General features: G+C 34.7%; 1 protein-coding gene across 7 annotated transcripts in view; it reads right to left on the bottom strand.

Moving 5' to 3' along the window:
- Window positions 1-21,999, bottom strand: part of ERBIN (erbb2 interacting protein) — a 115,491-nt gene that overhangs the window by 15,010 nt on the left and 78,482 nt on the right. For 4 of the 7 annotated variants that reach the window (XM_041414733.1, XM_041414736.1, XM_041414740.1 and 1 more), the window contains 14 exons: window positions 20,222-20,285; window positions 18,561-18,635; window positions 17,105-17,249; window positions 16,553-16,625; window positions 15,341-15,470; window positions 14,892-15,007; window positions 13,818-13,887; window positions 12,478-12,577; window positions 10,989-11,110; window positions 10,239-10,409; window positions 9,278-9,460; window positions 6,984-7,101; window positions 5,081-5,264; window positions 2,738-4,256 (listed from right to left, as the gene is read on the bottom strand). In XM_041414733.1, the coding sequence (XP_041270667.1) occupies window positions 2,738-4,256; window positions 5,081-5,264; window positions 6,984-7,101; window positions 9,278-9,460; window positions 10,239-10,409; window positions 10,989-11,110; window positions 12,478-12,577; window positions 13,818-13,887; window positions 14,892-15,007; window positions 15,341-15,470; window positions 16,553-16,625; window positions 17,105-17,249; window positions 18,561-18,635; window positions 20,222-20,285 (3,070 nt within the window). The remainder of the gene's footprint in view (window positions 1-2,737; window positions 4,257-5,080; window positions 5,265-6,983; window positions 7,102-9,277; window positions 9,461-10,238; window positions 10,410-10,988; window positions 11,111-12,477; window positions 12,578-13,817; window positions 13,888-14,891; window positions 15,008-15,340; window positions 15,471-16,552; window positions 16,626-17,104; window positions 17,250-18,560; window positions 18,636-20,221; window positions 20,286-21,999) is intronic. The other 3 variants (XM_041414734.1, XM_041414738.1, XM_041414735.1) reach the window with 2 other exon arrangements.

The raw sequence follows: 21,999 nt of genomic DNA, 5'->3' as shown, positions 1-21,999 counted from the left end.
AATGTTCTGAGTTTGAAGGGACCCACAAGGATCATCAAGTCCAACTCCTAAATGACCGGCCCATACCACGACCCTTACAGCTTATTAAAGGTATTACAAATGCTAACTATTTGGCTGGAACCCATTGTTAATCATTTTTGCTAGACTTAAAACTAGTTTGTATCTTTGCTTATGCAAATTAAACTCCTAAAAGTTTTTCCTACCTATCTCAGGTAAAAGGAATAATAAATTAGGTACTAGTTACTCCAGCTTATCCAGCAAACAGACACTGTTGGACAAATTTAAGTGGGTTCACTCATCCTCTCTCTTCAGTTACTAAATGTTATAAAAACACAATGAACATGTCTTTCAGGAGCTTAGGAAAAGAAAAGTAAACAACCAGACAAACCAACAACCAACAATCCCCAAAAGCCCACCACAACCTCCTTCCTAATAAGCATTTCTATCTATAAGGATACAAACTATAAACATGATTAAATTCAATAACAGTAAAGTCACAGCAAAAGTAATACTATTAATCTTTACTGGTCAAGCAAATAGGTATTAAATATTCACCACAATGCTTAATTTTGTATATGTGATTTTTTCAGTGTTGCACCTTATGTTTAAAAAAAAAGTGCCCTTTTAAATCCGTAAAAGCTTTGTCAAAGTAGTTTCCAATAAACGTTCCATAAACAAGCTCTATAATTGAACTTGTTCCTTAAATGAGTTCTGTTAATTACTCAATTTTTTTTCAGATTTCAAAACATTTCAGAAATCTGCTTTATAGATAAATACCAAAGCTGTTATTTAAAAAGAACTTAGAAATATTCAATTGAATGCCAGAATTTCCACATTATCATATCTGCCAGCTGCCATACATTTTTCACAATTCAGATTTTTCTTTTTAAGTCAGTTATATCCTAAAGAATATAAAGTAGACAATTCAATATACACATTCACTTTAAACCCATAAATAAGTCTCAGATTGTTAAGGCTACTTTAAAAAACTTAAAGGACAAAACAAAAGAAATATAAAAATCAGACTTAAAAGATCTGTTAAATGCACAGCTAAAACCTCAAAAGAAGTTATTCATCAATCTAGTAGGAAAAATTAAAGTTTACATATAAAGCATAATGAAAAGTATTGTCCAATATAAAGATAATCAAGTCAGGCACTCAATGGCATTTAAGTAAAGGTGACTATACTGCTGCAGACCCAAACAGATATCACTGCTGCATCAACCACTGTTCTTAACATGCCAATGAACAACTGCATGAGCAGGGCACTGAAGCTCTGCTTCCCTTTGTCCTCAAGGATTGCTGGTATTTTTGCTTTTCTTGTCACTTCATGTAAGATTTCATAAATGCAAGATTTCCATTCCAGGAGAACGGAAAATGAGGGAATGCACATTTTAGTGGAGTTGGAACATGGTGAGATTAGTGACCCTCTTGTGGGACAAGGGGTCCCCACATGACAGCACAGTACTACCATAAGACATTTCCTGTTGCAGGTGACCACCTGGAAGAGTATGTACAGCTTTTGTGTAGGTGTCTATAAAAAAATGAAACCCATCCCCTTCTATCACCAGAATTTATGCAATTTGAAACAAAAAATCTAACCAAAAAACACGCCCCCCAAAAAAAAAAAAAAAGAAGAAAAGAAAAAAACAAAACAAAAAAACAAACCCCTCCACCAAATACTAGGATTTCTGAAGAAAAATCATAGTTAAAAGTAATTTCTCCAACCATCTCCAATTAAATTCCTCTAGCCATCTCAGATATTCAAGTATTTACCATAATAATTACAAAACAAACTATTTTCTTAGAAAAGAAACTAAAAAACAAAATCCATCTAGCTGGCATAATCAAAATGTCATTTGAATATTTAATTCTCTTCCAAAGAAACATGATCAGGCTAAATGACATTCAAGCCATTTTTAGTGATGATATTTTCAACTGGGTTAGCAGGACACAGATTACACTCTTCCAGGCTCTACTCAAATTCTTTGAAGATACATAATTGTTCGGCTCTACTTATCAGCTCAAATTATTGATGGCATTTACAGTACATAAAGAATCCTGTTCATCATCTCTACTTATATCAAAACCTACTGTGATTTTTCTGAAATGAACAAGATTTTTAAGTGTTCTCATCTCACAGCAAGCAATAAATATTCATTCAACAATCTGTCAGATACCCAACTTCAAAAGATAACTGGCTTGGAGGCAAATACATGATAATTATGGCTTTTGAATTCCTCAGCAACTAAAGCTGCAGACCTATATTTCTAAATAGATTTTACTGATTTTCTTTTTCCTTGTTCTTAAAGAGAAGAAATAGGGTGAAAAAAAGGCAGAACAGAAAGATAAAGAAGTGTAAGGGAATATTTTAGAAAATTGTGAATGCAAAGCTACAATAAAATTTACCTTAAAAATTACTTTAAAAGAGTTGGCCTTGCAGTCCAGCAGGTCTGTATGACATTATTTAATGTATTCAAAAGTAATCTGGCTAAGCTGGCAAGTATGATGTAAAAACAACAGCACCTTTCTTTTTTCTTTGGGAAAAAAGTTCATTTAGTTCAGTCTACCATCTGAGTGTTTCTCACATATTCATCACAAACACATTTATCCTTTTAAAGCAGGATCAAAATTAGATTTTCACTAGTAATTAAAAGCTGTTTGAAACAGAGTGTTTACCTTATTCTATATCTAGGTAACAGAAAAATAGAAAAAAAATCAGAATTGTTGTTTTTACCTTTTCTAGCTTTTTAGCCTCAATATGTCGCAGCACCTGTTCCCTCCAGTCATGAGGGACTTTAGTTTTTCCTGCAGGGTCTAATAACGAGTGCTCGGAGTTAACCCTTGGGTTTGATCTCTTGGAGGGGCTAGTCCGCGAGTAATTGAAGTCGCTGACCGACATAGTTCTTTCTGGTATTTCGCTCACCGAGGGCCGCGCGCTCTGCGGCCGGCTCACGTTGGGACCATCGATGCTGTATGTCCGGGCAGAGAGAGGCCTCTGCTGTCCCGACATTACCGCTGCAGCTCTTCCCATTGAATGCAAATCTCTGTATGTTAAGTAGTCCCCTTCAGGAACTTGGGCTCGTCTTGAAGGTCCACTATCCCCAATATTTATGGAAGCTGTAGAAGATACACTGCTCTGCCTCTGAAGCGTGTGCCTGCTTGCTCCTGGGAGAAGTCTGTCACCTGGTGGAACAGCCCACAGATCTGCGTGTCTCCCAGCCATCCGCTGGTGAGTGTTGTACACAGCGCTGGCCCGGACATTGTTATGATTGGAAAAATTCATATTGCCAGAATGCTTTACATAACTGGGAGTTTCTGTACTGTCAGACCTAAGCAGACGTGAAGGAGGTAAAGTGCCTTTTTCTACTTGGGTGTTTTGTTTCTGGGGCCACAAGGCATCTTTTGCTGCTGCACTGCTGCTGTACTGAATGTTATATTGGGGAGCACAGAGCATCTGTGCACCGCCTGTCACTGATCCCCTCACTACATTAGCACCTTCAGGATTGTGATTTGAGTCAAACTTGAACACCATTTTTGTAGAAGATACTAAATCAGATGATGACGATGACCCAGGAAAAACCTGTAAAGGCTGATCATAGAGAAGAGTAGCGGATTTACTGCGGACTATGTTTTTTCCATCTGCAGTATCAGATCCTGATTTTACCACTGAGTTTGGTTGTTGAGATCCATTTTCATTTACAGTATCATAGATTTTCAGCCCACCACTGTCCATACTTGTGATGCTGTGAGATTTCATCACAGGACCGCTTCTCTGTGGGGACAAATCTTCAGTGCTTCTAGAAACAGACAGCTCAGCAGAATCCCCATCAACTGTAGTGCTTTTTGCTACTTTTTCTTTACTGGGAGACTGTACTGTTTCCTCAGCAAGTCCATTTACTTTATTTACACAATATTTATTTCCATTTTCCAAGTGCTCACTTTCTTTTGTGTTGTTATTCAAAAAGCCCATTACTGAAACCGTTTTCTGTGTTTCTAACTTTTCTACAGGAACTGGCACCGCCTCTTCACTAACAAGTTTATTGATATTCATATTTATTTGGTCTAGTTTGTGAGACTCCTCCATAGGAGTGCCTAGATCAACACCTTTTCCTATCAGGCCTAGTCTTTCTTCAATGCTTAATTCATATTCAGACAAATTTGTAACCTTCTCTTGCACATTTAGTTTTTCTTCTGCTGTAATACTCAATTCTCCTCCATTTTGCAAGAGATTATTCAAATTATCATCTTCTCGCCTGGAAGGAAAAAAAATGGCTCTTAAATAAATTCTCCTAAGAATGAATGTATTTCTCTAAGTATCATTTTAGAAAAAAAATTACCATTAATATGCAACCATGCTGTGCATACAAAACAGGACAAAGAAACAGATTTTTATCTGTTTGATAAAAACAGATGATTTATGATTTGTTATCTAATATTGAAAAAATATATTATATAAAGAGCTCATTTGGGCAATGTTTTTACATCATGTGGTTTCAGAAGTTTGTTTAAACTCAACAAGAATAATTAGAAACAGTTCAAAAGCGTCAAGTACAAAGTGATGATAGCTTACTTTTTTATTCATTTCTTTTCATTTCCATTTTGGACAATTTTTCTGTTTGTACTAGCAGTTTTTATGAAAACTAGCACTTTTTAACTAAAACTCCTAGAAGACTAACAACGTGTAATTCCATTCTTTGTAAGTTTTTAAGAACCTCTAACCTTTAACCTCATGTTAGCGATCAAACTGATTTTCAAAATTAAGCAAATAAAAACACAGAGCTTTTAAAATGACATACTGATGTATTTTGTAGGGATAAAAACTTAAAAATATAAAATTATTACACCCTATTATTAAGAGAAACAAGAACCATGTATTGTATACTAAAGCTACTCTCTGAAAGTTTTTCTTTTTGAGAACTTTATTATCCTAAAGAGAACATTATTAACCCTATTACAAAACACTGAAATTTTAAATATTTAATGAATGATGAATGAATTAAAGGAAGGAACACCATATAAAATATTAAGCAACATATTTTTAATGTATTTTCTTAGTGGTCCACAGTATCTTACAAACCTGATTTTGGATAGAACAGCAGAATGTGTTTCTTTGTCAGGAGAACAGAGAGAAACATCTTGGCTACTGTCAGTATTTAAGGAAACAGAATCTGACATTCGAGAAGGAGAGGAACAGTTGCTGTTATTCTGATTACTATTGTGGGTAGCTTCATCTGATAAGGAATCAGTATCTTTTGAATCATCTGAAATAAAAATTTGCCAATTAGTTAGACATACAGATCTTATTAATAGCCATTTCATATGTGTATGTATAGTATTTAGAAATTGTCTCTTGTTCTTCAGTAATTCTTATTACCTGAAACTAAAATGTAAGCTAACACCTTTGCAAAGTTAATTTAAACTTACAAAATACTGTTGGAAATAGTTCCTATCTTTTAAAATATTTGGCCTAATGTAAACAGCCCTTATCTGCTAATTAAATCTAAATTCTTGCTTTATTCCCATTTCCTTTGTCATACACGAGTGCTATGTTACTGAATACTTCCTTAAAATATCTATCAAATCACACTTCTGTTACTATAAGGACTTCAAAATTGTCCATTACACAAGTCTATTGGCCTCTAAGAAAATGAAGCACACTGCTTCACATGCAGTATTTTCAAAGGGTACACTGTTCCTAATTTTGAATATTCTATCATTATTAAAGCTATTAACTATACCAAGTACTCTGGAACTACCTAGATCACTGGATAAGCTCTGTATAGCGTTTTAGTAAAGTCAAAAATCAGCAATGAAAAATGTTCTTCTACAGATTTTGAATTCAATGCATTCCCATGCTTTGCAGATCCCTTAGGATAACATTTTCAGAGTAATTTACCCCTGTACACACTGATTCTTGCATAATGTATGCATACTTACATACTACATCCATACAAAAATAATTTCTCTGGGGGAATTCAAGGCAGCCGTGATTCTGACATGAGTGTAGAAACAAATACATTTAAATTTTTGCTTCAAGCCAGTTACAGATGCCAAACACATACATTTTGTGGAACTAATGTCTGTCTTTAGAGACAAGAAAGAAGTTTTGACCTGGTACTATAGTCAGACAAAAAAAATCCAAGGACAGCATTGGTAAACATCCACCTTTTCATCTGTATGTGATCCTCAGCAGACTCTTCCTGCTTCCACCATGTGGTTCTCCTCATCAAATCTCACCTTTTTACATCTAATGTCCAGAAAAGCTTTTTGTCCTGGAAGTACTGGACTTGGATATCATATGAAGCAAAACAGTATTCGCTATCCTCTTTCTATATCATGTTTTCTCTGAATCCTAAGCCATTTCTTAGTTTTAAGGAAATATAAATATTTCAGGGAATATAAAGTTTAGTTAATAAAAAAACAGATTCAGAATTGTCATGCTAGAGGAGCAAAGAAAAATAAAAGTAAAGTAACTCTGGAGAAAGAGTTTTCACTAGAAAGGATTATTCTTAAACCTTAGAAAGAGAGCACAGCTTCTGTAGAGAAATTTAAGTAAGTGATACTGCTGCTTATAGCAGCAGTTATAGCAGCTGCCTGTAGCAGCAAGAATTCACAACATCTGGGTTAAGGGGGAGTTAGAGAGTATTTCTAATATAAATATCACTTTCTGCAATGCTTTTCTTAAGCACATCAAGAGTGTGTTCAAGCTCCAAACCCCACAAAACATACACCCCTTCTCTTCCTGTCTAATTTAAACTGACAAGAATCAAGAAAATTAAGATATCAACACAGATTTCTCTAGCATGCACTCCAATATATGCAGTTTTTTCCCACTTTCATTGCTTAACTAGGAAAATCTTTCTTCTAAAACATACAATTTAAGCCTACGTTTACTTAATTTAATTGGAAAAACTAGCCACTTTGAGTCAAGAAATTATCAAAATCATAAAACACTTCCAGTGCTTTTTATGGTATCTTACCTTTTTTGCTGTTGCTTAGGGCTACCACTTTTGGTTGGTTTATGGAGGTTTCTATCAGTGGTGGTCGCATTTCTGCCATTTTCATCTCTTCATCAGAGGAGAGTTCTTCTGACTCCTGCTGAAAGAAAAACAGCTTTATGGTGTCCATTTTGAAGAGCAGTTCAAAGTTAAGTAAATGCTGTCTAAACTATCACCCACTAAACAATAAAGGGGTAAAATGATAAGTAAGCTACATAACATAGGCAAAGTAAAACAACTTTGTAGTGCAACTGTAGTGCAAGTCAACTGAATTATCTTTAAGAAGCAGCACTTGCAGACTTGCATTGTCACTGCTAAACTCTGTGGGATGACAGACAGGTAACTTTAACTGCAAAAAACTTATTGGAGCAAGCATATAAAGCCTTCATACTACCACTGGAGACAACATCCTGTTGACTCCAAGTCACAAAGTAATCACTGAACCAGCAAACGCCGCAGACTGACTAGCTGGGTATTGGTTTTGAAGAAAAGAACTCAAACAGCTTGAAACAACTATAAAGTAGCCATGACCAAGACAATCCTAGGAATGGAAAGGTACACTGTGAGAAAAAACTGAAGGCGTTTGGCTTGCCTAGTCTATCTAACAGAAACAGTGTAAAGGTAGCTTGCAAAGGGTAAACTCCAAAAGGAAAAGAAGTCATTTAACTTCAAGAGCAACAGCAGAGAAAAAGCAATACTGAATAGGTTTAAGCTAGTAATCACTAGTTCTGAACCAAAAGATGGAACTCAGTGTACTCACAAGAGAGATTAGTAGACAAAGCTGCTGCAAGAGCAGCCATGCAACTGATTCAGATCCTACTGCAGTGTGCTACCACTGGCCCTATATTCATTTATCTTCAAAACTCAATTGTTTTCAGTAATATTTTGAAGAAACAAATCCCCAACAAACCTTTCCACAAAGCAGAAATTTCTTTCTAGTAAACATGCTTCCTGATACAAAATCCATGTTGCAAATTGCAAAGAAAGTCTGCCAATATTCACTTTTTATTACTGTTTTGGAACATATTGGAGCACCACTTTCCCATGATACCAATTACCTGGCAATTCTTAGGTCTGCAGGAAGGATAAACTTGACTGAGACATAACAAACAAGCTATGACAGTCCTAATTTAAAAAAAAAACAATCCATCGGCTTTTCTCTGCAATCCAAACAACCAACCTGTTCACTGTATCTACCACCTGCCCAAACTCTTGGATGTGACATACCAGTGTAATCAATGCTGAAAGGAAAAGCTTACACACAGGCATAGCTATCTGGATTCTGCAACAGTGTTACCAGCAGGAAATAAGGAAATACACTGAAACGAGGATGTCACTGTACATGACTTGTGTACTCACTACAGCTACAAAGAATTACTGTCACTATCATTAGACAACTATCATGATCTTCCAAAATCACATTTTAAAGTTAAAGAAAAAATGTCAATACTAGTATTTAAAAAAAATAATGTAGAAGCAGGAACATACTGGTGGGGAAGTAGCCAGTGACAGCCACAACTGTCTGTCACTCAAGTCTTTTTACTGTATGATACAGGCACATTCCACATCTTACACAACACAGGCAAAAAAAAAATCACTGGAGAAATTATGAAAAAAGTATTTTACAGGTTGTGACTAGGAACTGATTGAATGGCAGCTTCCAAAATTTGTCATAAATCTCAAGCTTTCTAAATAAATAGATAAATACATGGTGTTTGACAGAGAGATGCACAATTCAGAAGTTCAAAATCCTTCACTGTAAGAGGTAAGTATATTCCAAGTAATATTCCTGACAGCTTACTAGTAAATACAGAGGAATAAATATTTTTAAAACCACTTTCCACTTTTCATTTGAAATGCATGTGTATAATCACTTGGATACAGAAACACTTTATTGCTACCACTGATCTGACATTTCCTCATTTCAGCAACAATTAAAAGTGATTATTTAATGAAGTACTGATAGGCAAACAAGTGGAGAATTCCGCAGAAGTATGAGTCTTTTCACAGTGTATATCAATCTTTAACTGAGTTTGCATTATTTTTCTTTAAATGCATGCATCTTTTATTATGAACTTTTAATTAGCTGTTTTAACTTTTACTTAACAAAATCTGAAGCGAAAAAAGTACTGTATTGAAAACCATCTGAATTTACAACATTTATGGAGGGCAACTTTCTTCTACTGTCAACAGAAATTTTCATCTCCCAGAATAACAAATTCAATATAACACCAGCACAATTTCTGACTGCCATAATGCTCATTGCAATGCCATACCTCAAGCATGTCCTCATGGTTGACAGTTGTTTTTGTGTTCTGCAAGGTTTTAACAAGTGCAGTCATCTGTGAATTTGCAGTGCTGAGCTCAGCTTCTGGTTCACTAGGCTTCTGCACAGAGCTTCCTGCTGAATATTGCTTTCTCTCATCGTCTTTGTTCTTTACTGAACCAATTTCTGAGGTCTACAAAATTAAGAGTATCAGCAGAGAAAACATCCTGAAATGTTTTTAGCGACACATAGATCCAACATTATATATTCTAGGAAAACATGGAATGTAAAAATCTGAGCTCTGAAATTATAAAGAACAGAATATGTACCAGGTATGAAATGCTACGAAAACATAATAGATAATGAAGCTACAGTCCCTACCCTATGTCAGTCAGTCTGACTCTTATCTTTACTGGCGTCAATACATACCACTGTATCTCCAGTCATGTGAAAAAAAATCAAACAGGCAAATACCTGCAATGATTCTGTGCGAGCACCAAAAAGTAGTCCTATCTTCTATCATGCTGCATCAAGTTCTTAGAGACTTGGGACACTTCTGCCAGTCTGCTATTACTGCTTGTTACTACACAAAGCTTTCAGTCAGGAGCACTAAAAGCCTTCGAGATTATCCAAATGTCATCGTGAAGTCTGGCAGATAAAAGAGGATCAGAGGATGACAAAGATGCCATCCTCCAGAAACCAAAGAAGGCAGCTCCTTAACACATCCACAGTTTGTATGTGCCTGAGAATTAGGTCACTTTTCTTGTTCTTAATGCAGGAAGAACACTGCTACTGCAAACCAGACATTTGTTACAGACCTCCTTAGGTGGGGAAGAGGTAAACTGGTTTTGTAATCTAACAATTTTTCTTGCTAAAGCATCAGAGGGGAGGGAGAAGAGAAATAAAAGGAATCAATGACACTTTAGTCTTTGGAATTTCTTGCAAAACCAGATGATAATGCTATTTCTAACCTTTACCCCCACATCTTTTACAGAAACAGTCTGGACTTCTCGTTTTGACTCCTTGGCATTATCGTCAGTCGATTCTTCATCCTTTAGTCTATGTACAATTGTCTGGACTGTTTTGACCATATTCTTCAGTTCATCAGGATATGGAGTTGGGTATCTCTTCAGATTGCCTTCCTGTGAAACAAAAGGAAGTAAGGTTCTACACTTATTTAAATGTCAGAACTAAAACATAAGCCTTAAAACAAATAATTAATTAGGTCACACCACTGAATACTCTAGAATCTCCACCCTGCTCAAGTCTGCCAGCACTGAGGTAGACATAAGCTTACACAACCAGACACGATTATGAATCACTTTCACTCCCTTTCCCCCAGCATGTCCAATGATTCCAAGGAAGGATTAAGCCAACTGTAATTCACGTGAAATGAAATCAGGATTTATCATGGTTTCCCCACTTGTTCTCCACAGCACCATTAGTCGGGTAGCATCCTAGGTAGACCCTACACTGACAAGTACCAGCTTGAGCTCTTCCCTTGTGCCCTGCTGAAAATTATTTGGCTAAATAATGCCCAAACTAAAAGTAAACACAATAAAATCTAAACCAGTGTTTCATCCTGCTAGATACTCTAAACTGATGACTTGATTTATTCAGCAGAGTGAAACCCATAACCAAAGTATTGAAAAGGCTGAGATTAAGAGTGGAAGTAAGAGGGAGGGAAGCACCACGTATGTAAAAATAAATTCAATATTAACCCGAGGTGGTGCCTCTCTCTCGTCTTTGTCTTCATCACATTCAAATGCCACCTGAGCACGCTGTTTCCTCTGTTCCTCCCACAGAGATGGATTGAAACTTTCATTATCAGATATGAACATAACTGGAAAAAAACCACAAAGAAGCTCGTATAAGAATAGGCTACATTATGTAAAACAAAATATACTGTTTTTCTTTCTCTTCAGTGGGATAGGTGTGCTTTTGTATTCATTCTTTCTAGAAGATGAAAGACTAACAGCATCATTAATTGAAGATTAGATGCAATGCCACTGCTTTATGAATTTGGTTGTACTTTTATATTAGAAAAATCCCTATCTTTTCAAAGAAAATCATATGCTTAGCTGTACACTAGTCTTAACATTCACACTCGAAAAATTTCAGCAGAACTCTGCTGAGTGGTTTTATTCTATATATAAACATGAAATAATGTATATGTGTGTGTATATACATATATAAACATGAATTATACTTGTATAGATTTATATATATCAGTGCTTAATATCATTAAGCACAGGTAAGGACATTCATCTGATTTAAAGAAAATTTAAAAATTAAAACTAAGAATGACTTAGTGAGAAAAACCTGCATTCTTACTAATCCTAAAGCAATGTAAGTATCTAAAACTAGATGTTAAGTTAATCTGCATGATTTTGCAGCATTAATGCAGTTGACAGGGGATGAATTTAGATACAAGTATTTCTTGCTTAATTTTACAAGAGATTAAAAAAATCTTGCAGGCACCCGATGTCTCTTATTTTACCATGTCTTGGTGTTACATCATCCAGGTTCTATTTTTAGCATGACAAATCTCATAAATTTGCCACTACCACCCAGAAAATGTAAATCCTTCACTAGCAATACCAAGACTGTTCATATTAACCACTTCTATACCTGACATAGAAAAATACTTAGTTTTAGGGCTCAGTAAGTGCAATGGAATATTTATTATTCCGCATTTATGGGATAAACTTAAAATTTTAACACATCTGAAAATATTACAATAAACTTCACTATCACTATGAGTTCCTGACCAAAAACCAGGAACCTAACCTGTGAACATGTGAACAATATACTTTTTATGGACTGATTTTTTTTTTATTTCAAAATAAACCAGAGAATACTATGTACTTTTCAAAAAATACATACTAGTCAGTTTGGAGCTAACACTTGCTTAAGAGGATTTCACCCCAAACCACTAGATCTTTTGGGAGGAATGAGGGTGTCATGCTGGGAGTGGCAACCACCACAAACATGTTCCTGTCAATCCATTTCTCACCTTACTCGCTGAAATAGTTTCATCTAGAATTTACCAACATCTAAATCTCATTAAGTTAGCGTTCTCAGTCATCAGACACAACTCATCATCTCTCGCAAGTATACTCCAAACTTTAAGCATTTAGCATTTTTAAGCCTTCTCATTATTATTTTCAACAGTGACCACTGTGACAGGTAATTTCAGAAATTCCTTACCCTCCTCAGTCCTTGGTTGCTGAGGGAACATGTAATTAGTAAGTACAGTTTTCTGTGTGTCAGGATCAGCTTCTTTTTGAAGAGGGATAAGTGGTTTAGACTAGAAAGTAAATGAAAGAAGGCTATGTTATGAGAATATATATATATATGCATATATATACACATATAAAAAAGTAAATATGACCTACATATCACAGAGCATGCCTGTCCCACAACTTTGAAGACTACTCTCCCTTGAATTAAACCATTTCTCCTCCGAATAATTTTTACAAAATTAAGATATTAATATGTCTGTATTTGATTGATGACAGGCTTTTTGACTGAGGACAAAGTCAGCAACAGCTTTTGTAAAAAGAAAACACTAGATAGTCAAAAAGTAATTCAGTTTCTTTTTGGTACTTACTACTATCCCAAAGCACACTGATCAGAAATGCATAGATATATTTAGCTATTTAAAACTGCAGACAATCATATAAAGAGAAAAATTCAGCACCTTTGTTTTTTTGTTTTGAGACTAGATCGAACATCCTCCAACCCTTACAGGGAAAGGCAGAAGATTCTTGAAATTACTGTTTTAGTAAAAGTGCACATCTGAGGCTACTGGATTTCTAACAGCCCTGTACACTTTAATGCCCTTCAGAAAATCAGCATAATATCAAGGACTTTAATGAAAGGGAAAAAGACAAGCACAGGAGTTATTGCTTAACAGCTTCAAAGTTGAACAGTCACACAGTTCAAAGGTGTGGCAAGAAACCTAATTCAAAACCAGGATGCTGAGTTTCCCCGCTGGTATACCAGTGAAAGCAACAGCACGCTACATGTTTAGGTTCAAGCTTATCAAGCACTAAACTCACCCAAGTAAATGAGCCTAACAAACAAAACTAACAAACCACGCCCCCCCCCCCACCAAAAAACAACAACAAAAAAAAAAAACTCAAAAAAAAACCCAACCACAAAAAAAACCCACAAAAACAAAACAAAAAACCAGCCAACCTACCAAAAACAAACAAACAAATCCCACCAAAACAAATACAAAAACCAAACAAAAAAACCTCAACCAAACCCAGAAAAAACACAACAAACAAAAAAACAACTTCCCAATATCTGTTAAATTGCATTTCCTCACAGCACAGAATTTCTCCAGGATTATGAGCCTCCAGAGACAGGTAAACTCAGTATTGGTAACTTAAGGAGAACTGCCATAGTAATGTCAAGAAAGTATTGATTTACACAGTACTAGGTCTCTTTAACAGATGGCTCTGTTCTTGCCAATCCCATTAGGAATGAAGTCAACAATTATTTATTTTCAATAATTTATTTATTTTATTAAAAAATCATACCTGATTGTCTGATAGCCACATAGCGGTAAGCTGTTGCAGTTTTGTAAAAGTAAATGGTAAATTCTTCAGTCTGTAAATTACAAGACTTCATATAAGTACACTTAGACATATTGTTAAGACTTTAAACAATCCTGCATTAGTATGTAAAATATTTTAAATGGACATTTTCATATGAAGTTAACGTAATAAATAGTTGAGAGCTGAAAGGCTACAACATGTAATTTAAATTAAATTTTAAAAAACCCCAACCAAACAAGAAAAACTTATCTGCCCAGTAAAGCAATTAGCTTAAAATAAACAAGTGACATTGTGACCTGAATTTAACTCAACTGGGAGACTTGAATACAATCAACATGAATTAATAAATCTGAATCTGCACCATCTTATCTGTCAATATACATGTGAATTAAGGAAAAATGTGCTACACCTGAAAATCTTTTTTTTTTTTTTTTTCCTAAAAGATACATGTATAGGGAATGGACAGTCATGGATAATGGGTGCTCTGGCATTATGGCATAAATTAAGCTACAGACAGAACACAGAGACGCTGGATTGACAGAACAGGAGGGAGAGCTTTGCTAGTTCTCTCTCCCAGTACACTTCAGTTCTATAAACTAACAATTCCCCAAAGCTAAACATTTTGTCTCTTTTTAATGACCATCTGTAATAAAATACAACATTTTCCCCCTTTGTGCAGAACATCAAGATCTTTTACACTATCCTATGATACTGTTGGTGCTCCATATGCAATTCAAGAAGCTGTTCATCTTTAAGTAAGACTCAAAAAAGTTTTATGAAAATAACCAAAGTAATTCCCTAGAAAAACAGATGCTAACAATCACAAATGTAGCGAAGCTGTACTTGAATGCATCTGCCAGGTCATTAAAATAATGATAGCTTAATATAATGGAGCTGCAAGATTCAGAATACGACAATAATACATTAAATACATCTCAGTCACCTTCTAAGCCATGTGTGAGATAAGGAAAGATAGCCATAATGTATTCATAAGAATCCCTCTACATTATTGTTGCATTTTATACAACTTCTACTTAATTAAAAGCATTCACAAACCTATTGTCACTCAGATTGATGACTTTTAATTTCTGCATATCACCCATTTCTTCAGGGAGAAATTCAAGCTTATTGGAATGCAGAAACAACACTGTTACATGCTTCCAGTTTCCAATCTAAAAAAAAAAACCCACACAAAGAATTAATTCATCTTCACAATATAAATATTAAAGTTTTTAAAACAATTAGTATTGACGTTATTTTGCTTTGAAGGTTTATTCTTACATACTAAACTTTTAGTTTCAATACACATTAATGAATTCCTACTTGTTGCTTAAAAAAAATCAAATTTCATTATTTATAAACTTGTATATTTGTATACATCCTCCTTTAAAAACATATATAAAGAAAGTCCTCTCAAAAATTAGTAACTTGTTAATTCACAAGTTGTACAGACTACATAAACAGATTAAAATACTAGTTTTACACACTTGCAATTAAATACATACCTCTGATGGCAGCTGAGTTAAAAAGTTATGATCTGCAGCAAATGTTCTTATATTCAAGAGCTGCCCAACAGATGAAGGCAATGTTTCAATTTCATTGAAACTACAGTCCAGTTCTTCCACTGATATTAACCTGAAAAAAATAATTAATTCCTCTATACAGAATAATTAATCCAACATTAATTGAATACTTGCAGTTTAAATGAAGTCAATATCACTATTAATTAGTAATCACAAATGTAGTTCAAAATAAACCTTAAGGAATTAAAATCCAAGAAGAATCCTTTACTGATGGCCTAAAATGTGTTTTAGGGTGGGTGTTTTTTCCTGTTACTTTATTGCAGGTTTTTTGTTCTGTTTCGAGCTTACTTATTTTTTTTAAATCTCATTTATACTGTCCGCACAATGCAAACAGTGAGGCCAGCAACATCGAATGCTTGTGTACTACATGACAACATGCCAGTGTAAGGCATTAAAAACATTCAGAATGGGATAGATCATAGTCAAATTACAGCTGAGTGCTGTTTCTGAACAAGCAAAGAATTTCAAGAGTTACAGACCAGGAACCTAAGAATCTGGCAATGAAGAAGTACTTTGTAAACTCTGACAACAAAAGATAAGCTATATTAATTAAAATATATGAAAATAAATTGGAAGACATTTTACATTTGTACAGCACTGAACTGCGAGCCAATTATTTTTGCTATTATTTGCAAGTTTTAGATTAAATTGCTGAACACCAAAATACATATTAAAAAAACTTGCTGATGGACAGCTGAAAATTCTCCACATATATATATATATATATATATATACACAAAAGATAAATACATGTTCATATTTGCTTTTTACAAGATTTTTGAGATTGGGCAATCATTTGCAATATCTAGCACAACCATGTAACTGTCAAAAAACCCCCAGTTTCAGAAAGCTAACTGACTCTTTAAGTATCTTAGTCACACTCAATTTTTGTTTTATAGATTGGTGGCTGCATTAAGTGAGGAACATATGTCTTTTGGTATTAAGTAATAGCAACATACATGCTGCAAAGCAGAACTAAGATATGAAAACTTGCTTTAAATTGTATTAGGGCATTAACATGTAAAAGAAAATAAACAAGTAGTTCTAAAAAACTCTGAAAGAGGAGCCACTGTTACAGGAGTGTGTTCAGAAAGGCAATTCAACTTCTTGTTTTGGTGAATGTGAAATACCTACCCTCCTATGGAGTCTGGCAAATAAATTAGCTGGTTTTCATCAATTTTAAGTGTTGTCACCTTTTTCAGAGAACCTATAACAATAGGAACAAGTAAATCAAAATGGACATTTGAGTTCATTAAGCTGATTTTTAACTTTAAATTAAGAGGGGGAAAAAACCCAACTTTATGGGCAAGCCACCACATCTTCTCTATTCCCTGGTGTGCCTATAGTGCTGTATTCCTAAGGAAATAAGGAGATGAGCTTACAGAACTTGTCTACCAGTTTACAATGTGTCAGCCATTTGGGTAGGTGAGTAGGGACAGGGAGAAAAAGAAATTGGCTTTTCTTCTGATAGAGACAATGGTTTTTCATCCATTTACAAACTACTGCATAAAGTAAAGAATGCTCCAAACCAATTTTAAGTTATTATTCAGCCAAGCATTACAGCTTTATCAAGAACTGGCACTTCTACTCAACTGAAACAGATCTAGAATGTAATTTTTGTATTCTCAAGTTCTCTGTGTCTGCACTACAGGCTTCTAACAACATGAATGAACTTTAAATACAAACCAATAGACTCTGGCAGTTGCTGAAGTGAATTACTGGATAACAGTAGGTCTTGCAGGCTTTCACAACCTGAAATACCTTCTTCGACTACTTCAATGTTGTTTTTAGAAACATCCAAGTATGTCAGTTGTTTCAAAGTGCCTATGAACTAAAAGCAAGAGAAAAATAACATATTCTAGAAAAGTACAAGTTCAAAACAAAAAAATCCAGCAGATTTGACCTCTCAATTATAATGCCAGAGAAAGACTTAAGAGTACTGAAATAAAATTCTATGCAAAATACACAAACTTTCAAATGAAGTATTTTGTGCAGATAAGCACACTGTTTTAACACACAGAGACCCCCCAGAGTAGCTCTGCATGTCCCTAAAGTCAGTCTTCTGCAAATTCAACAGTTTGATTAGTTACTATGAATCAAGTAATTCAAGCTTTAGAACAAACTTCAGAAAGAGACACAATGTGAGGTCATCATTATGCTCCAGTAGACTTTTAATGCTCATTTTTGCCTTTTGTATAAAACTGCATCCTCAAAAACAACAATGAATCCCTAATTGTACTAAACTGAAAGAAACAAGCCAAAATATAAGCATGTATTACCCTTCCACATGAACCAAGCATAAGCTTTAAAATTCATGCACACTACTCTATTGAAATCTTCATTCTCAGAAATTATTTTACTGCAAAACACTGCTCAAGGTCATATTTTACAATCAAACCACTCAACTGTCTAAGAGTTAGCTGATGGAAAAACAGTAGAAAAGTCTACTGATCAGGCAGGAAGGCCATATTTCACATGACTGCTAGCAATTTTAAGGTTGAAAACAAGCCAGTTGCTTCCCAAATTTCAAATACTCATCTATTAGTTTGCTAAAACTTAAGCACAGACTCTCAAGTACTCTAATAATAGGTCAGCCTGGACCACATGTAATCCTGAAAGATGTCAGGAACCCATACAAAGTCAATAGACTATTTCCTCAGGAACTGACTATGCTCCCTTTTTTTCCTTTGCTGTACTTTCCTTTACACAGTACTGGAACTGGCACTGCTTCTTTACAACTGTGACCAGTAAAAGCCACAAAACATATTTCTCCTATATATTCCTGCTTGCTATCTAACACAGAATAATCCCTTTTTGGAAGGGTATTCTAACCTAAATTTTATTAAAGACTTTTACTTGTTTTCCTGAATTGCAACATAATTTTTAGATGAGAAATATGTAACTTTGTTGTATGTATGTTGTACATATGTTAAAAAACCCCATCAAAAAGCTGTGAACACAGCTCTCATCATCAGTGATAATTTCTAAGTGGACTAGTTAAGAACTCAAGTGACATTTATCCTTTTGGCTTTAAGTAACACTACAAATTTAATTACAAAACCAGTTCAATGTACATGATCACTGACAAAGCAAGTACCTGTAATTTAAAATACTGTATGTTTAACACAGCAAAAGAACTTACCCCAGGAATAAGTGTTAGTCTATTTCCATCCATCCAAAATTCCTTTAATCCACTCAGTTGTTCAAGTACTTCAGGCTGTAAGGGAAGCCATTTTAAAAAAATGTTATGAAAAATCCCCAGTGAATGGCCAAACCAGCTTCAGCGCTTTGTCTATTGCAACTTTAGTAACGTGTTACTGTATCTGTTATACCCACTTTTTTCACTGGGTCATCAGAGAAAATCCAGTTAACTCACTTTTGAAATGAAAATATATATTACCAGATATATAAAAATTTTGAAGAATTTGACCACAGCACTAAATAATTTTTAGAGAAAGGCTGGCTTCCTTTTGGTTTGGTGTCTTTTAGAGAAAGTATTCTTTTTCAACAGGCACACACTCTAAGTACATGTTACATGTACAGTTTTGATGGATGACATCTAAAAACCTTTAAATTTCATCAACTCAGAAGACCTGTTTTTCAAAAACCCTAGTGATTTCTTGGTATGGGGGAAAAATCAAAACAAACTTCATTTTTTCTATCAACAAAGGGTGCACCTCCATGAGACAAGCTAACCACTCCATCCAGAAAATGAAGTGGAGGATTGTGCTTCCAATACAACTTATTGTAAAAAGTGTCTTGTTTATCAGGGAAAGACCCTGATAAACATTCATGTCGCATATGCTTTCCCTATTTAAATTTTCCTCCAGAGAAAGCAAAACAAAAGAGGTACTAGTGCACATTAATAAGTACACCAAGTTCACATAAACGCTAAGTAAATTTTGTTATACAGTAAATAGACAGGATTTCTGCTGAAGTTGTGGTCCTGACTCCCAAAACTTTCTTTCCCAATAACTAACTCACTTTCCAAGAAGAAGATGTAATTTAAACATTAGTTTAAGGCTCCCACACAAATGTATACCCTGTGATGAAAATATGGCAGTCATGGTAAGGACTAGACATTTAACCATACTAATGAAAAATTCCTTAAATACACTGCCCTATTTTCCAAACCATATATATCATCAGGCAAGTGTTCAGCTCTAGTGGCACACAAAGGTTTGACTCTATTGTGTGGCAGGTCAGCAAGTTTCATTATACTTCTATTTCAACTTCTTTACCCAGGAAAGTACTTGTAAAAGCAGAGAGATGTTATGTGACCCTTAAATACAAGCTATTTTTGCCTGTGAGAACACAAACAGGAAACAAGTCAATGCATGCTGAAGGAAAAATCAGAGTATCTCAACTGTAAATACTGCTTTGAACAACATTTGAATTTAATATAGTTTCCCTTGGATCTAAAGTTTGTGCACAATAATAAAAGCAGGTTAGGCAAAAAACTGTAATATTCAATACACGCTAATCAATAAGTGTTTAGAATTTATTCTAAGCCTAACAATTATGTTAATAATTCAAACACATATTACTCATAATTATTTACCAGTACACTATCCACACTATATAACAGAGTGCTATTTTAAAATGGAGTAAACACATACTCTCATTCATAAGATCACACACATGATTTTTATAACAGGCTCCATAAAGTCGTGCAAAGTATAAATAAGGCTTGGAAGCAGAACTCTTAAGATGATGTATATGTTTTCATATTTGTTAAAAACAGATCAAAGGATAAGAAGATTTATAAAAGATGCAGAGCTCTTTTACTAAGGCAGAACTCACCACTTCTGTGAATTCATTACTTCCTAAATCCAGTCTCTCCAGCTGAGTCAGTCTGGACATGGTTCTGCACAGGAAGGGGATTTAAAAAGAATTAGATCTAAGAAAATACTAGCAACATCAAATCTTCCAGATTTACAAAAATCTAGTAATCGGTATTAAGCAGTGATGCTATTCTGTAACTGGAATGATACCTAATTAAAGATAATTTTTTTACACACGGTCAGCCAGGTAGATACTACTGATCCTGCAGACTGCAGAGCGTCACATAAAGCATAGACTGCAACACACTTGCGGCTGCAAGATGCATGAAAAAACTAAAGACAGTAAAGAAATCTACATGATAAAGAGCAATGCAGTGGCGCATCTCTTCTTTTGAGTGGTTCAGCTTTTCACCTCTAGTCACAATATGTCACTTCAGCAGTCAAAGGGCGGTTCACTATATGTTTTCTTCTCAAAGGAAGACTAGTGACCAGTTAAAACAGAGAAGAGCACTGCTGAACCACAGTATGCAACAGGACCTTTGTACCTCTCCAGGCTGCTACGTTACTTCCATGTGATGTGGTTTGGAACTCTAATTATTTCTCTATATATAGTCATATTTATAGTCATACATTAAATGACATTACTAAATTGGATTTTGAGACACATCAATACTCTTCAACCTAACTTATGCCAAATACTAGATCAATGTCCAAAATAAAATCCATTACTTCAAGCTGTGTTTTGCAAACATTCTTCCTCTATTTAAGTGCACTTTGGGGGCTCCACAGAGATTATCTATCACTGCGCATGTGGTCACAATGGGTACTTCACAGTCAACAGTAGTTCTACCTGGAAGTATTTTTTAAGAGAGTGTGAATCCCTCATACGAAAACATATTCATATATTTATTTAATAAGAGATTTTCACAGAAGAATTAGTAGTATCTAAAACTTTCATATATAAACTGCAACCGTGTACATGTTATAAAATTCTGGAAAAATTAAAATTAAATGTAAGATCTTCTAAATGGCAGAATCTTCTATATTGTCAGAATATCACACTAATTTCTTCAAGAAACAATTGCATGAGCACAAGATGCTCTATGCAGCTATTCAGAGCTTCAGTTTTTCTTCAAATACAGTAAGATCTACAGTTGCTTTAAACATGAAGTTCAAAAATAATATACTGGCAAATGTCATATTCACTGAAAGTAGTTTAATGTGATTATTAATATTATTCATGGAATATCTCCAAGAAGGAGAATCAACATTTGTTGAGAAATTTGGTTTACATGACATTGGAGTATTCAAGCTAGGGACAAACAAGGAATTTAGCATAAGCAGATAAAGACAAGACCACGACAAAAGCAGTAGAAGCCTTTTTTGCACTGTACAAATAGTATACACAGGTTTTGAAGGAAAGCCTCTAGCTAACATTCCTACTATGCTAGAGAAAGAAAAGAAACCCCAACAAAACATGAAAACACTACTTTCAGAAGACTCTAAGAAACAAATACCTTCATTTCTTGAAGCTAACAAACAGGATGATTATCAGTAAGCTAATATTCTTTTTCAATTTCTAACTAAACTTATGAGTCCCTCTGAAATCCTGTAGAAGATTGATCTCTCAAAGCTTTGTGAGACCACACCAATACCAATTTTAGTGCTGTATGTTCCTAACAAATTTACCCCAAAGAATCTCCCAGAAGCACTACTGAAGAACTCCTTTCAAAGAATTGAACATAGCATTCTGTAGCTTCGGCAACTTCATAGACCACACTATGCAAACCAATGTTA

Source organism: Onychostruthus taczanowskii, unplaced genomic scaffold (assembly GCF_017590055.1).
Source record: "Onychostruthus taczanowskii isolate IOZ18803 unplaced genomic scaffold, ASM1759005v1 scaffold46, whole genome shotgun sequence".
Classification (NCBI taxonomy): domain Eukaryota; kingdom Metazoa; phylum Chordata; class Aves; order Passeriformes; family Passeridae; genus Onychostruthus; species Onychostruthus taczanowskii.
This window is presented reverse-complemented; position numbering and strand designations above follow the sequence as displayed.